Source organism: Cupressus sempervirens, chromosome 6 (assembly GCF_028749045.1).
Source record: "Cupressus sempervirens isolate cs-2001-9-10 chromosome 6, ASM2874904v1, whole genome shotgun sequence".
Taxonomy (NCBI): Eukaryota; Viridiplantae; Streptophyta; class Pinopsida; order Cupressales; family Cupressaceae; genus Cupressus; species Cupressus sempervirens.
Window position 1 is genome coordinate 50,640,129 of NC_143123.1, and position 16,406 is coordinate 50,656,534.

Here is a 16,406-nt window from a genome sequence, read left to right on the forward strand (position 1 = left end):
CATCTCTGCCCCTTTGACTTGCAGAACCAATAGATAAAGACAACTCTAAACTAAATAAAATCAATTGCACATGGCATGAAAACGGAGAGTTGAAAATCTACTCCAGATCAAGATCACCACCCTAGGAACAAAGACCGATATGACTTGCTAGGCTAACTCTTCCTTGCAACACAGAAGCTCTAGTCAAAGGTAAGATCATGCACAACCAAGTTGCCTATTATATATCTCTATTTCCTCTACTATTACAAATTTGACATTTGTCATTTACATTGATCAACATATGGCATTAAGGCTTAGATAAATTATTGGATAAACTAGCGTCTCTTTTATTGACTTACACTTATTGCATTGCATGTGTCTTTCATTTACGTTGCAGCATTCATTATCATCTATAGATTTTGCCCACCTTTTGCCCACTTAATACCTTTCTTGATTCTTTTGAAGTGTACACTAAAAAAGCATTCTGTTATGTGATGTTTAATCAGGATTCAACTTAGTGGTTTAAGCCAATCAGTTCTAAGTCCATATTCATGCTCATCAGATATGGGTTCTTGTGAACTACTAATGAAATATGGTTTCAAAGTGAAAGCACAACCTAAATGTAAAAGGCCATCAGTTTCTATTCTATTCAGAAGTTTGAATCAACTGCATAGTTTTGAGTCAATGAGTTTTTAAGTTTGCTCTTCAGATATCGGTTCTTGTGAGCCATACTCTGAAAAATGGGCTGATAAAGATTGACTGAAATTACACAATCAAATCCCAAAAGAATATTATATATTTAATACATCTTGAAAACACCAGGTAAATGAAAGGCCTTTGATCTTTTTCTATTTAGAGGTTTATTTAGTAGATTCCATTTCTTATGCATACAAATGCATCTCGGCATATCCAAGCAATAAAATAAAAATCAACAAATTACAATGTTTTAACATACCTATTCTTGCAAGTCGGTTCACCCACCCAGGTATACACTTTCCTGTCAGCCGCATGCAAACATCATTTGTAAAATGATTACAATTCTTTGCAATAAGATGATAAGAGTCGCCATTGTAACATCCAGCCATATGTTCTATGAATAGTCGAAATTCAGAAGAGGACATATTGGTGGTGCCCAATGAAATAGAGCGCCGGAAAAGAAAGCCTGGACAACTCTTGGGTTCAACCTCAAATACTCCACTTGAAGGGTAATCATGTGCTCCAAAGGCATATTCAACACCATAAGCTGTTCATCATGGTAAACATCACTATTAGTTTACTAATAGGCAATTTACCAAACTTATATTTCCAATGGATGAAAAAAAAAAGTAAAAGAAATCCAAAACAAGATCAGTTGTCCAAACTTCCAAAGCAATCTCTACATATTAGAGATTTAGAAGGCATTATGATGCCAAAAAATAGCAATCTATATCATCTATAAAAATAATAATAGATTTACAAGAACTCAAAAACATAGTGAGTAGTTGATGGAAAAGAAGATGGCTACAATTGCACAACGATGGGGGACAATAAAGGGAGTCATTAATAAAGAGACTATATATAACCATTGTTAGCTTTTGCCGAATAATGTCTATAGCGGCCTATTAAACTGACTCATACTTTACTAACACATTTCTTAAATTGTGGAGCCAAATGAAAGTAATGTGTTAGATACTAATATTCTTGAATTTTAGAGCCAAATGAAAGTAATGTGTTAGATACTAATATTCTTGAATTTTGGAGCCAAATGAAGATAATGTGTTACATGGCAATGCATTGTATAATAACTAATAAGGGGTACTTAGTGATATGCAAATCAATCTATCAGTATGATTGATAATAATTTAAACAGTAATTAAACTATAACAGTTGAACTAGCTTTATTTACAGCCATTTAAAGACGTAAAAAAATACATCAAATTCAATTAATGAAGTTTTTCATTAAAGATATAAAAGAAGCATGCCTCTTGTAAACTTAATTGGTCAGAGAGGGAACAGAATTCTACTTTGAGGAATATACAATATAAACAACTTATGTGCCGTCCAAGGTCATTTAGAACTTGTCTGTAAGTATTAAGTTAAGAAATTAAAGAATTTAGAAACTTATTTATCTTGAATAGTTATTATGTTATTATTTATAGATTAACATCTATGTTGCCAGTTTAGCCCCATGGAGGTGCAGGTTTGGGTCTGATCTGGCCAGATGCAGATCCAAGTTTAGTTCAATAGAGCATCCAGCCAAGGTTCCTCAAAAGGCCTGTGGGTTTATCCAGGGCAAAGCCAGGCCAAACTGTCCCAAATTTTGCCTCTTTCCACTCCCACCACAATGAACCTGTCAATTTTTTTGTCTTTCTATTTTGGATTTGATTCATCATTCTTGTTATTTTAAGCTTATTTACAGCTAAAAGAATGAGATGTCTTCTCATGGGATGCCTTATTTCAAGCTAACAGAAAGCATAGGTATCCTCACCAGGATTGATACTATTTTATCAAATGCAATGAACATGTATCTAAACCAATCAATTAACTTCTGCCATCATACTCCAGCCTACCCCAACATGAGAGTCTTGGATCATGGACTAACCATCTACCAAATCATAATGGAAAGGGATTTTAAAATCAGATATTGTAGTTGGAAAAGCCCTGGTAGATATGTATGTGAAATGTTTAAAGCACACACAAAGCATGTGAACAAACTGATAGACAAAATGCCTCAAAACAAATGTATTACCATAGAATACAAAAATTGCAGGATATATATAAGATGATGTTCTTGATGAATGCAAGACTTTTTAGGAAATTCAACAGATGCAGGAAAAGAATATAGTATTTTTATTTTACAATAAAAAAACATAGCTTTTGCCCTAACTATTAAAAATGTTTTGTGACATTAAAGTTTGCATGGTTTTAAAAGCCTTCATTTGGGCTTGGTGGCTACCCACAAAATCCCACAAGGGATGCTGTAACCAAACCACTGAAAGAGGAATGTCCCTTAACCAATTGGGGACATTGTCCCCAAAGCCCTGGAAGAGGTGTTCTCCTCAACCCTAATAGGGACACTATCCCCAAAACCCTCACCAAACTCATTAAAAACACTTTGTTTATGTAGTTTGCATTTTTAAGAAAATAAGAAATTAATTGTACTTTCATTTTGAGTTGCCAAGTATGCAAACTATGGTATGAATATCCATCAAAGAAAACTTGACAACAGAATTTTATCAGGTGTTAGAACTTTGCCAATGCCCTAATAGATATGTACACCAATTGTGACAAGGCACATGAATTTGACAAAATGCCTCAGTAACGTCTCTTGGAACACCATGCTTGTAGGATATGCACAAAAGAAAATATTTAAGAAAATACAATTGGCTGATTTAAAGCCAGAGATCTCATTTTGGAAATTTTATTATCATTATTAGTTATCAACGTTGACTTATTTTTATATCACAATATAACATTAACTTCATTATTATTGTAGAAAGCTTTGAAACTAAGTTACACGAGTAGCTCCCCCACCCCCCTCCACACCCAAGAAAGTTCGAACCGGTTCGAAGTTCGGGTCCGATTCAAACTTGGTTCAACCAAGGTGCAATTTTTGCACTACTAGTTTGATCGGGTCCAAACTGGGTTTGAACCCAAACGAACCACCTTTAGATTTTCGAACCCCGTTCGAACCCGCAACGAACTGGGCCCTGCAGACAATTGGAAAAGTGTTTTATGAGCAAGTTTTACTTGTTTTTTTGTGTCCATAAAACCTAAAAGTTGCTATGAATTGTTTTTGCACCCTCTCATTGTCATTTTATGTTTCTAAATAGGTTATTTTGTCTTAAGGGAGAGCACATAAGTTTTTGAGCAAGCATCCGGTTGTGCAAGGAGTTTGAAGATTGATTTGTTGGTGTTCTTCAAGTGTTTGTGCATCATCGATACACATTTGCAAGCTTGCAATTGTTGGAAAAGGTAAGATCTTATTGCATTTGCTATTGTTTTTGTTCTAATTTTTTAATTTTTCCATTTCTCTTTCAATATTCATACGTTCTTTTGAATCTTTTCCATTTTTCCAAAATTTGTCATTTTCTTGCATATAAATTATGAACATGTATCTAATTTCTCGCTATAGGGAAAGGAATGTCATCTATCTCTTCATCAATAGGCAACACCAAACAAAGAATGGAACCCAACCCTGATTCTCCTCTATGGAAGTATGTAGAAATTTTAAAACCCCTTCAACGAGGTGGTGCATTCCGATGGAGATGTCGGGGATGTGGTGTAGAAAGAAAATAGTTCTTATTATCGTGTGGTAGGTCATTTATGTGGTTACACTGGAAGAGGAGTCAAGAAATGCCCTGGCAAAAAAGGTGCCCCTATACCAAATCAAACTTTGTTAAAATATATTGAAGAGCGTGAGGCAGCATAAGAGAGAGGACACAGGGCAACAGAACTCAATAGCAATGCCAATAAAAGTAAAAGAGCAAAGGGAATGCAAACCCCCCCAGATGTTATAGTACAAGACCACCCCTTCTTTAGTACCGCAACGAACACTGACACTGAAACTGTCCCTATTGTACACAAAAGAAAAGGGCAAGTAGAAACTGCTTTTCAAAATAAGGGTCAGGAATTTGCTGACATAAAGGTGGGAAGATGCCTGTATGCAAATGGGTTGTCCTTTAATGTTGTTTGCTCTCCATTTTGGAAGAACATGTTGAGGGGTGCCAATGAAGCTCCAAAAGGGTATTGTGGCCCCGGACATGAGAAAGTGTGCACCACCTTGAATAATGACGAGGTCCAATGGATTGAAAATCAATTGAAGCCCATAAGGGACTCATGGGTTGAGACAAAGTTGACAATTGTTTCAAATGGCTAGAAGGATTCAAGGAACCGTCCCTTGACCAATGTCCTTGCGGTGTCCCCTAAAGGAGCAATGTTCCTGAAAGTGGTGGATTGTGAGGGCAAAGTAAAAGATAGACCATTTATTGTTGATATCCTAATTGGGGCCATTAAACAAGTGGGTGCAAGAAACGTTGTCCAAGTCATAACGGACAACGCAAAGAATTGTAGAGCGGCAGATTTGTTGGTTGAATCATGAAATCAACATATCTTTTGAACACCTTGTGCAGTTCATTCACTCAATATTATGATACAAAAGATTGGGAACCAAATCGAGTGGATCAAAACAATGTATGAAGAGGCTGAGGACATACAAATGTTTGTCAGAAACCACCACATGACTCAACCTCTTTTCAGGAACTACTCAAAATTGGAGCTATTGAGGTAAATGAACTTGAACTCAAGTTAGTAATTTAATTTTTAATATTTGGCAATTTCTGTTTTTTCATATTTTACTTGCGCCATGTGTATACTTTTCTAAAATATGTATCTAATATTTGTTGTTTTTTGCTCTAATTTATGTCACAAGTTGCTAAGACCCATTTTGCATCACATATAATCATCTTAAGACGACTTGTGCAAGTGAAAGATGCACTTCAAGGTATGGTAATCAGCCACAATTGGGGTGTATGGAAGCAAAAGAACACTGAAAGGGCAAACAAAATAAAGGATAGGCTATTGGCTGAGTCATGGTGGGATCGTGTGGAATCTCCTCTTAAGATCACCGAGCCCATTATGAGCATGCTTAGGTACACTGACATGGATAGGCCTTGCCATGGAGTGCCTTGGAGAGATCTATGATGGCATTGACTCAATGATTGAGAAGATCAGGCAAGTTATAAATGAGGAGCAAGATCCGCAAGAGACCTTTTTCAAACAAGTGCAAAAAATTATTAATGAAAGATGGAACAAAATGACCACTCCATTACTTCTGTTTGTGTATGCCTTGACCCCCAAATACTATAGCTCACAATATTGTGATCTACCAGGAAGGTTGCCACCATATAGAGATATGAGAGATGTAATCATGGATGAGTTCATAAAGTTTGTCAATGCTAGAGGTCTAAGTAATAATGCTCTGTCATTGGTCCAAGAAGGATGCTCATGGTTGGTGATACCTCCATGGCCAAAAATTCCAATCATTGCAGCGCCTTGCAATCAAAGTTATATCACAAGTAAGTTTTATTTTTAAAAAATTAGCTCACTTTATCTTCAAAAGAATCATGACCAGAAAGTGATTTTAAATTTTTTATAAGATTGAATTAATTATTTTTTAATTGCTTACCCTATGTTCTCTTTATAGGTTGTTAGTTCTTCTGCATCAAAAAGAAATTGGAGCACATATTCTTTTATCCACTCAATGAAGCACAATAGGTTGCAATCAAAAAAAGCAGAGAACCTGATATTTGTGCATAACAACTTGCGGCTTCTTTCGCACAAGAGTCAAGAATACAAAGAAGTGGGATGTAGGTGCAAAGATTGTGGACTTGGATGCTTTCACTGCTTGGCTTACAGTTGATGACTTTGATGTCAATACCATTGTTGATTCTACTGCTGATCCCATTGGCCTTAGCGCAAGTAATACTAGAGAAGAAGAAGATGAAGAAGAAGAAGTTGAATATGAAGAAGAAGATGAAGATTGAAGAACTTAGAACTAAGAATATTAATAGATTTTCATTCCATTAGTTAAACAATGAACGTGAAACAATGATACTTAAAATTGATATTTTAAATGTTTTAAATCTTTGATGTTCAAGTTGATTGAACTATTTTACTATATGCCGGTATGATTACAAGTTTAACTGTTTATGGTGTTTTAAAGTTTTTGTTGTTTAAATGTGTTTACGCTACTATGCTACATTCTAATTTTAACTCATGTTTCATAAAAATGTATATATATATATATATATAATTTTTACATGTTTTTGTACTAACGAACCCAAACCCCTTTCCAAAATTTAGTTGAACTTGCGAACCAGGTCTTGAACTTCGAACTTGGAACCGAACCCAAACCGGCAACTTAGCTTAGAAATATTGGTGTACACTAAAATATTAGATGCCTCTAATATTTCTGATTTTAGGCTACAAATATCATATGTTTATGATTTTATACATTTAATAGTGAAAAAACCCAAATAAACCCATCATCAAAAAAAGACTTTTGAACAACTCAGCAAACCAAAACCCTCAATCCCAAACCTAAACCAATACTAGGATTGGTGACTTATCTTAAATCCAAATATATTAAAAATACATATCATGTTTAACACTCAGGTTTAAATATCAGGTTTCCAAGGAACAATAACATTTATTTATATATGATTTTACATACTAAAGGAGAAATCTTGAAGAGCTGTATTTTGCAAAAAATTTGCACAAATTGAAATTTTAAAATCCCACTATTAATAGGCAACTGTGCATATAAGACCTCCACCTCACTTTATGTATTGCAATCCAGACATTAAAAATTACTATACTTATTGTTTAGTTCTCATCCAAAAGAAACAAAATAGTGATTGGAAATTTTGAATTATATTGATTATAGGAAAAGGCCCTATAAAATACACAACTATGGATTTCTCATACTGCACCAATATTTCTTTTGGCTTGCATTTAACTGTTGTTTTTCTGAGGATCGCTACAAACATACTAAGCACTGTCATACTGTTATGTGTTTTCCAAATAGTAGTGACATCTTATTTATTGAAATTATATTAAGAGGAGACATGTCCCATGATGGGACATGTCTATTCATTAATATGATAACAACATAATTATATATATAATATCTCATATATATAACTTATTATTTAATTAACTACACACACAAATATATATATATATATATATAACTTCAGTTTAGTCTCATGAGTTTATCCAACTAAAGCTACCAAACATCAACGCTCCCTCTTAGCTAGGGAGGATAAACACAAGACATATATTACACCATTGGTAATATTAGGAATGGCGAATTTTAAGGCTATCTTTGATCAAAAGATATATCCACCATTTTGATATCACATTTGATATCATGAGTATTAGCCTCCAAAATATTAACATATAATATTCACCAAATACTATGAGTAATGCTCTACAAAATATCAACACGTGATATTCAGCATTTTGAAATCACATGAGTATTGGCCCCCAGAATATCACAAAATCATATTCACCAAATACTTTGAGTAATGGCCTGCAAAATATCAACATATGATATTCACCATGTACTCAATAAAGTTTAACATCACATCTGATATCATGAGCATTGGTCTCCAGAATATCAACATACGATATTCACCAAATACTCTTTGAGTAATGGCCTTCAAAATGTCGAGAAGCAAGATATTCACCAAGTACTATGAGTAATGGCCTCATGAACATCAATTCGCATGATATTCAACCAAGTACTCAAAAATGTTTATAAGGTATGTGCACACACATTCTCATAATGCGTACCAGATAAACATCCACCATGAAAAGTATAATCTATCATGATCTGCATAGACATCATAAGGTATCCATCATAATAGAAAATTAAGTTATTGTAAGATCATCACTTTTCAATACCTTTTGCAAATACAACCGATAATTATTTACAAGTCGTAACTTCCTCATGATGTACACAAGGGGCAGGCCCATTAAATCATGCAGTCATATGCATGATACCAAATGTTTACATAAAGTCAAAACTCCAACCGATTCAAGTATTATCATGATCTTCAAGGATCAACTGAAACATATCCTCTATTTGCTCCTTCAAAGAAATGTGTCAGACTTCCTTTAAACATCAATCTTCTGAGCTTCATATCCAAACTTGCCTTTAACAAAGTGTCAAACTCCCTCTGACTCTGATATTAATCATTTTTCCTGCAATAACACTCGAGGAGGAAAAGATCAAGACAAGTAATTCTTATAGTACATATTGAAATAATAAGAGGGAGACTAATATAATACTCAACAATATAGATAAATGTCTAATTTAAATATATATATCAATCTATATTTTGACATATAATTTTGTCATTAATGCCAATTTTCCAACCTCTTATATTCACTAATAGAATATCAAGGTTGCATGGGTACGTGGGTACGGGAACGGGAACGGGTACGGGAGCGGGTACGGGTACGCATATTTTTCAAAATAGGGGACGGGGGTACGTGTGTATGCTTAATTTTTTCTATATAATTAATATTTTATAGAAAATATAAAAATCAAAATATTTGTCATGAGTCATGACATTGAGCATTCAAAACAAGATATTTGAAAATATATGCCATAAGTCAAATATATATATATATGCTATTGCTGAATGTTTAAAGTATTTTTCATAATAGGGGAGGGAGGTACTTGGGTATGTCAAACTTATTTTAAAATTACACTTTTATATTTATAAAAAATCTGATTTTATGAGTCATGAAATTGGTTTTTTAAAACAAGAACAGTGATAAAGTTTGCAAATGTAACGTACTGTTTTCAGTTTCAGATTTCCTATATGTTTGAAATAATAATACATGATAAATGCTTAGATGTATAACAAAGAAGGCAGACTTTAAACATGAACAAGAAGATCCTAAACCATATGACATATTGCAAATGATAAACTTTTGACTTGAACAGTGATAAAGTTTATTGTTAATGAGTATCAAAGTTTCAAACTGATTTGGTATTGAATTAAGTTTGATAAACAACAAGCTAATACAAAAACAAAAAACCAAAAAAAAAAAAATCAGAATCTTAATCAATGTCCTTAGCTATGATGCTCTCCACCGAGTACCCGGTACGTGGGATACGTGTACCCGGTACTTGGGTACGTGGGTACGAGTACCAGGGGTGTGGGTACGAGTACCCATGCAACCTTGTAGAATATCTATTATTTCATACATAATCTTATCTTGGCTATGTAATATGTTATGCCTATATTCCAAAGTTAAATAATGAATAAGGTAGCATCACCAACATACCTCTAGAGGATTTACATACCTCCACATCGATATTCATGTGGATGTCCCTGGTAACTTGGATTATGTCCATGTAGTACAGTACGCATTCCATGATGCTTGATCAATCTTATTTAACGGACATAATCCCCAAGTGGGACCCGCAATCCTTTCTTTGTTGTCACTGTCAAGAGGTATTGTCTTCCTTATTTAATCAAGCCTTGCTATTTCTCATCTTCTATAATCCACTATGAATTAAGTTGACTGAATAATCACATTAGGGGATATATTTTATTTTAGAAGATGGAGTTTTAAATATTGAAGGTGCCTTTACACATTTAAAGGGCTTCTCATAATTCTATTGGCCTCTTTGGGTATCGAGCCTTCCTCCTTTTATTTACTTTAATAACCTTGGCAAGTACGATGATCATAGCGAAGTATGTGGACTTATCCCTTCTATAACACAAGTCCTATTGTGTGGGGCCCAATCTTCATGCAGTCGCTGCTATCTTTTTTTTATTTCAATTCCATAGTAGTTTTGCTCATTCCAACGTCTCTCATATGTGGGATCTGATGTTGCTCAATCTACGTCACCGCTATCACGGATTTGCGTTCCTTCTTACTACATCGTGGTTCGATCCACTTCTTATTAAAGGATTATAATTCCTTCTTGTGGCTTGATGACGCTTTTCAAATATTTTTATATATTCCATTGGTGTCAATGATATGTTCTTTTACCATGTCAATTATGCGTTGACTGATCAGACCAATGAAGGGTCTCTCATAGCAATTGCTTCTCTTTTTATAATGTTAATATATTCAAATGCAGAGAAGTTTTCCCTATTCTCCCTGTGATCATTTGTGTGGAGTTAACAGTGCTCGCTATCCCCTCCCCCAAAAATTAATGAGGCCGCAAGGAAATGATTGTCGTGCATTTGTTATTGATCCGCAGAGTTGAGCAAATACGTAGTTGCAAAACTTGAGGACCAGACAAGGCTCAAGTGTGACCAGAGGGTGATTCTTCATTAGTATAGAGACCTAATATACTTACATTATCATACGATGATCATAATTTTATTTAAATTTTGCCACCTCTATTTTGCCATGTAAGCTGACACGCCTTCTCCCATCTCGTGGTAATTGAGGAGTTGGAGGTTTCCCATTACCTCAATTTGCCATGATATTAATCCAATAACTGAGAAAGGGAGCACATGAGATGCTTGTTGGGTTCGTGCCCTCAAGGCAAATAAAAATGGGCCTCCTCAAACCAAATAAGTGAGACAATGCTCACCGACATGTAGCGCTCCAAGGTTTTCTCAAATTCTTCACAAACCTTGTCCATGCCATGACATCCAGGTCTATGTGTAAGCCAATTGTTGAGTAACATTGATTACAATTGACTCAACAAGGTTTGCATAGGGAAATTGGAGTCCATGTTGACATTTGAACATACATAGTTCGAAGAACACTAGACCAATCACAAGATATATTGTATCTACAAGAAAGCTACGACACCAAATTCGGTACATCTATTGATAAGGGTATACTTATATAACTATCAGGTTAAACAGAGAAATGCTTTGGCTTATATATTGTTCACTTCATTTATGTCAGCGCTAACTGTTAATTATTCAATGGTAGACTCTATTCCGTCCATATTGAATGGACTTGGGGACTGCCCCAAAACGTTCTTTGACTTATGTATATGAATTCTTTTCTGTTTGCTTATTCATTATATCTTGTCGCCACATAATTCACGCTTCTGGTACGATGTCTTTCACTTTAAATCTGCAAAGTGTATCTCTTTCCCTTCTTTTTATTTGCAGCCTAGCTCTGATACCATGTTGATTTTCTGAGGATCGCTGCAAATGTACTAAGCACTGCCATATTGGTATGTGTTTTCCAAATAGCAGCAACCCTTTATTTATTGAGATTATATTAAGAGGAGACATGTTCCTTCATGGGACATGTCTATTCATTAAAATGATAATAATTATATATATAATTTATTATTTAATTAACTACACACATAAATATATATATCACATATATGTAACTTCAGTTTAGTCTCATGAGTTTATCCAACTGAAGCTACCAAACATCAACATTATCAGGCGAAGAACTTAATAACAGATATGTTTCATGACGTGCTGCCTGGCTGTAACAGCTTTGAGACTTTGATGCCAGATATTCTTTCGTTTATCATTTTTGTTAGCCATATTGATTGGTGTCTCGGAAAAATTAAACAGATATTTAAATTTCATATAGGTACACACACAGGCCTGCATTAAGCAAACAATGAAACTCTGCTCATCATTCGTGAGATGAGCTTTACCTGGTATGTTCATATCAGTTTCATCAATATGTAACATGATAAAGTCGAAGATTAGCACAATGGGAAGTATCTGCACTCATTTAAGACAGACAATATAGAAATAAGAGTCCCTTTGGTATGTGTTGTCCCTTAAGAGATGCATTACTGCTAAAGGTATTAGCAGAAGTCATTAATTTCCAATTCCCCCAGCTTGATTCATTCCAATCTCTCAGCTTCTATATTATAAGCCCCATAACAACAGGCTCCCTAATGTGGCTAGCAACTTAAGCAGAAGTCATTAGGTTACATACCCTCCACAACCTCCAGTTCAATTCAACACAAGCTTTTAGGTTCTGGATTATGAGCTCCATAGCAATAGCCTCCCTACTGTAGCTAGAAAGAAAGAACTCAAGCTCCAGGTACCTCAGCCACTTAATTAGAACACTTTCTAGACCTGTCGCATACATGGCCACTATTCCATTGCTATAGTTGCATAAAGTGCCTCATTCCGATCCTCACATTATATTGTGATGATCAGTTAAAGCTATCTCTAGGCTTCAAAACGGAGGCATCTGCCAGCATCACAGCAAGTCGCACAATGTGGTAGCATCCTGAAATTAAAAGCAATCTGCAACACTAGTAATGTTTAAGCTTCACATAGAGAGGTCACAACCTCACACTTGACCAGTTGATTGTCTAAATATGTTCATCATAGTTACCTTTGAACACAGTCTATCTAAAACTAAATGCATTGCATGACTTAAGTTTAAAGCTACTGGACAGAATATTTGGCTTGCTACTTCGAAAAGTATTGATAACTCTTTGGGAAAATGCACCTTGATATCCATTGAGATACAAAAACTAGAGCTTGATTTTTCCAACGGACTTCTTGAAGACGTAGGAATAAAAGTTGGAAATGAGTTGTTGAAACAGCTGTTGGCTGACTTTTGCGCTGTGACCAAGTAGAACAATTTTCAAGTAAAGCCTCTTGGTAAAAAAATGCAAGGCATGCCAGCAATTAATAAGGAGTTCAATCGTTGTACACAACAGTCAAGAACAGAGAAAGCAAGAAGTAAGTGTCGAGAAGAAAGTAGATGTGTTTGAATAGAAGCTCCCTACAGGAAATTTAGGACTTCAGAGGTTGGAGGTTAGCCGATCTCAAAGAAAGCTGCCCTTATGAAAATGAGGACCAGTTTAAAAATTAAAATGGATACTGCAAAATTAGAAGAGGCGGCTCTGCAACCTAGGATGCATCTCTCGAGAAGACCTTCCTTCCTATGGAAGATCCCTCGCATTTAATGCTCTCAGCCTTCCAGTCTGTTCACTCTGTTTTATGGACTCTATTAAACAGAGCAGTGGCTCTCATAAGACAAAGACACATCCTGCACAGCACAAATCATTCTGAGACGTGGTGGAGAACAATACAACAGTCCCAGATGGAGTGTGCTTCTTCCAGCGACCGCAAACGGAATCCGGACACCCTCATCAGCCGACTCTGGAGGGGTAAGATTTCTAACACCAGATCGATTGTTATCAAACCTACTGTTTCTATGGCCATCGCTATAGAATTGGAGAAGACAAACTTAAGGATTCTGTAATCTTTTTGGTCGCTCAAGATGTTAACACTCTTCCTTCTAGAAAATATATGAATGATTGGACCATAAATGTATGGAATAAAAAATTTGGGTACCAGTTTTCATACTTTAGATTGATTCAAAAAGGCTTGTTTATAGTTTTCCTGTAACCCTAGGCATCAAAAAGATGTGTAAAGTTGTAAACAATATTGGAGAATTTGCCAAAGTGTCTTTCATGCTCTACATTGGACACCGAACACATTGCTTGATGAAATTGTGGCCTTATAGTGCCCTAGGTGGGTAATGCATGCGTTAAATATGGGCCTCCGAATTAACCACACACTTCAACATGATCATTGTTTGTCAAGTACATCCAGGAATGAACATGAGATTATTCATCCTGAATGTTTGCACAAGGCAATCTGTTACCTTCTATCTAGACAGGGTTTTACTATGCGCTATCAGAATCAAGAGTTCAATAACCAGACCAACTAGAGCGAAGGATTTAATCTAGATGAATGCAAGATTAAGCTAAGATGTATGCAAATTAATCTAAGAACAAGATAAGTAAATTAATCTAAATGGATGCATTGTAATCTATATGAGAAAGCATATGAAAGCAATGAAATCTTGAATGCGAAATCTTTGAGTGCTTAAACAGAAAGCAATTCAATTCTCATCAATCTCATCCTCTAAAGGCTAAAATAAGAGGCAGAGGGTCTTTTATATAGAATCTCAAAACCAATCAATGGTCAAGATCAAACTAGATGAACGGTTCAGATTAGAGGAGAGTTGAATAAGAATAGCAAGTTTCCATTATTGAAGGAGTTGAATGAGATGAATTAGGAAGGAATATTGGAGAGGATATTTGATTTATTCAATTAAATATGACCTTATAATCGAATATTCTAATTAATTGAATAATTAAATAATTTAATTCAACAATTAGGATGAAGCTATTTAATTCCATTTTCATGTGTATTGGCTAAAGGGGGTGAATTTCATTTAATTAAAGTGCTAGGACTTTGTAATTATATTAATTCGATAGAAGGTTAATTTACCCAATTTAAGTCAATATTTAGGAATTAAATAAAGTGTGCGATTAATGCAGATTAGGGGTTTTCTGCATTTGACACTTAGGTCAAGTAAAGACAGTCAAAATCATAAATGCCTAGTACAATAGGACCTAATTGATCAAGGAATTGATGTTGTAAGATTGATGCCCCAAAATTGGTTCAGAATGCCAATGTGACAATTTTGGGGTTTTACAAGTAACAATAGGAAAAATCCCTCCATTTCTCTGGAGTTTTATACCTCAAGCCCTGGCTCCCATCGGCAATGTTATCGAAGTTGATCAAACCAATAATGTCCTGTAGCATAATGATGCCCGTGTTCTTATAGCCATCAACCCGGGCATGGAAATCCCTGATGAATTAACATTTGATATTGAAGGCCAATTTTATTTTTGCCCTATTACCTTCCTTGGAGGGTTTAATGTTTGTTTCTTGTGCAAGAAAGGACACAGAAGAAAAGATTGTCCTCTTGTGAAACCCAAGAGTAAATCTAACCACCCTAGAAATAACCTCAAAGCTGATCATACCAAGCTTCCAAATTGCCTCTCATTAACTTCCAACCAACTAGTACAGGAGGAGCTTGACACTCTTAAAGCTAAATTTGTAGCTATTAAAAAAGAGAGAGCATTTATTCATAACCCTAAACCCTCGATAATTTGTAGTCTCCCAGATGTTAATACTTTAAAATTTGGCCTTGATGATCCCTCATCCAAGCCAAAACACAAGACATTGAATGCCCAACAGCTAACCCTTCAAAGAACTAGAAGTCTATCTTCCTCCAAGAGCAAACCAAAGTCTATTATCTCAAGTAGCAGTAGGATAGATGAAGGAACAGCCTGTGCAGTGGGTGTGGAGAGTAGCGGGGTAGGTATTGAATATGCATCGATGGAAGCACCCCTAGAGAAAGAAGATGCTACAAACATAGCTAAAGATGGTAACTCCAGTAATAACACTGGTAATAGTCTAATGGAATTACAAGATATATACAAAGGCTTTAATAGATTATTTGACTTTGAATTGGTAATCTTTCCTACCAAATCTGACATGCAGCCTTGGGAAGTGCTCCCACCGATGGATAACAGTGCCTCCCCCTCAACCAGTGTGGAGTAAATAGTGAACCCATTTGCAAAAAATAAGAAGGAAATTGAAGGAATGAATATAGATGCAATCTCTCTCAAGGAAGGTGAAGAATTTGTCTTCAAAGCACAGAGAAAGAAGAGAAGAACTAAGAAGGAGAGCTTCTCAAATAGAGGGGAGACTAAACAGGAAGATGGTGATAATCAAGAGAAAACTCCTAAAAAAAGAGGAAGGCCCCTAGGATCCACTAATACACCCAAGAAAACTAAAAAGTAGAAAAAACAATTGCCAAGTTGTTTTAAGAGTTTCAAGTCCCCAGAAGAAAATAACAACTCTGCTTCATAATGGAGTTAAACCTAGCATCTTGGAATATTAGGGGACTTGAATCCCCAGATAGAAAATACATTATTAAAAGATTTATGATGGAAAACAGAAGGATTGACATACTTGTGATGCAAGAAGTCAAGGTTGTCGGGTTTGGATTAGACATTGCCCTTAAATGCGTCTGGAGAGATGCAAAATAATTCTCAACATCCCATGATAAAGGTAAGGGTGGGGCGTCCATCCTAG

The 16,406-nt window shown here is 35.4% G+C and overlaps 1 protein-coding gene across 1 annotated transcript in view; it reads right to left on the reverse strand.

The window, feature by feature from the left end:
- Positions 1 to 16,406, reverse strand: part of LOC149551081 (deSI-like protein At4g17486) — a 70,396-nt gene that overhangs the window by 35,839 nt on the left and 18,151 nt on the right. Inside the window, exon 2 of the mRNA XM_089786668.1 lies at positions 935 to 1,222. Coding sequence (XP_089642794.1) covers positions 935 to 1,222 — 288 coding nt within the window. The remainder of the gene's footprint in view (positions 1 to 934; positions 1,223 to 16,406) is intronic.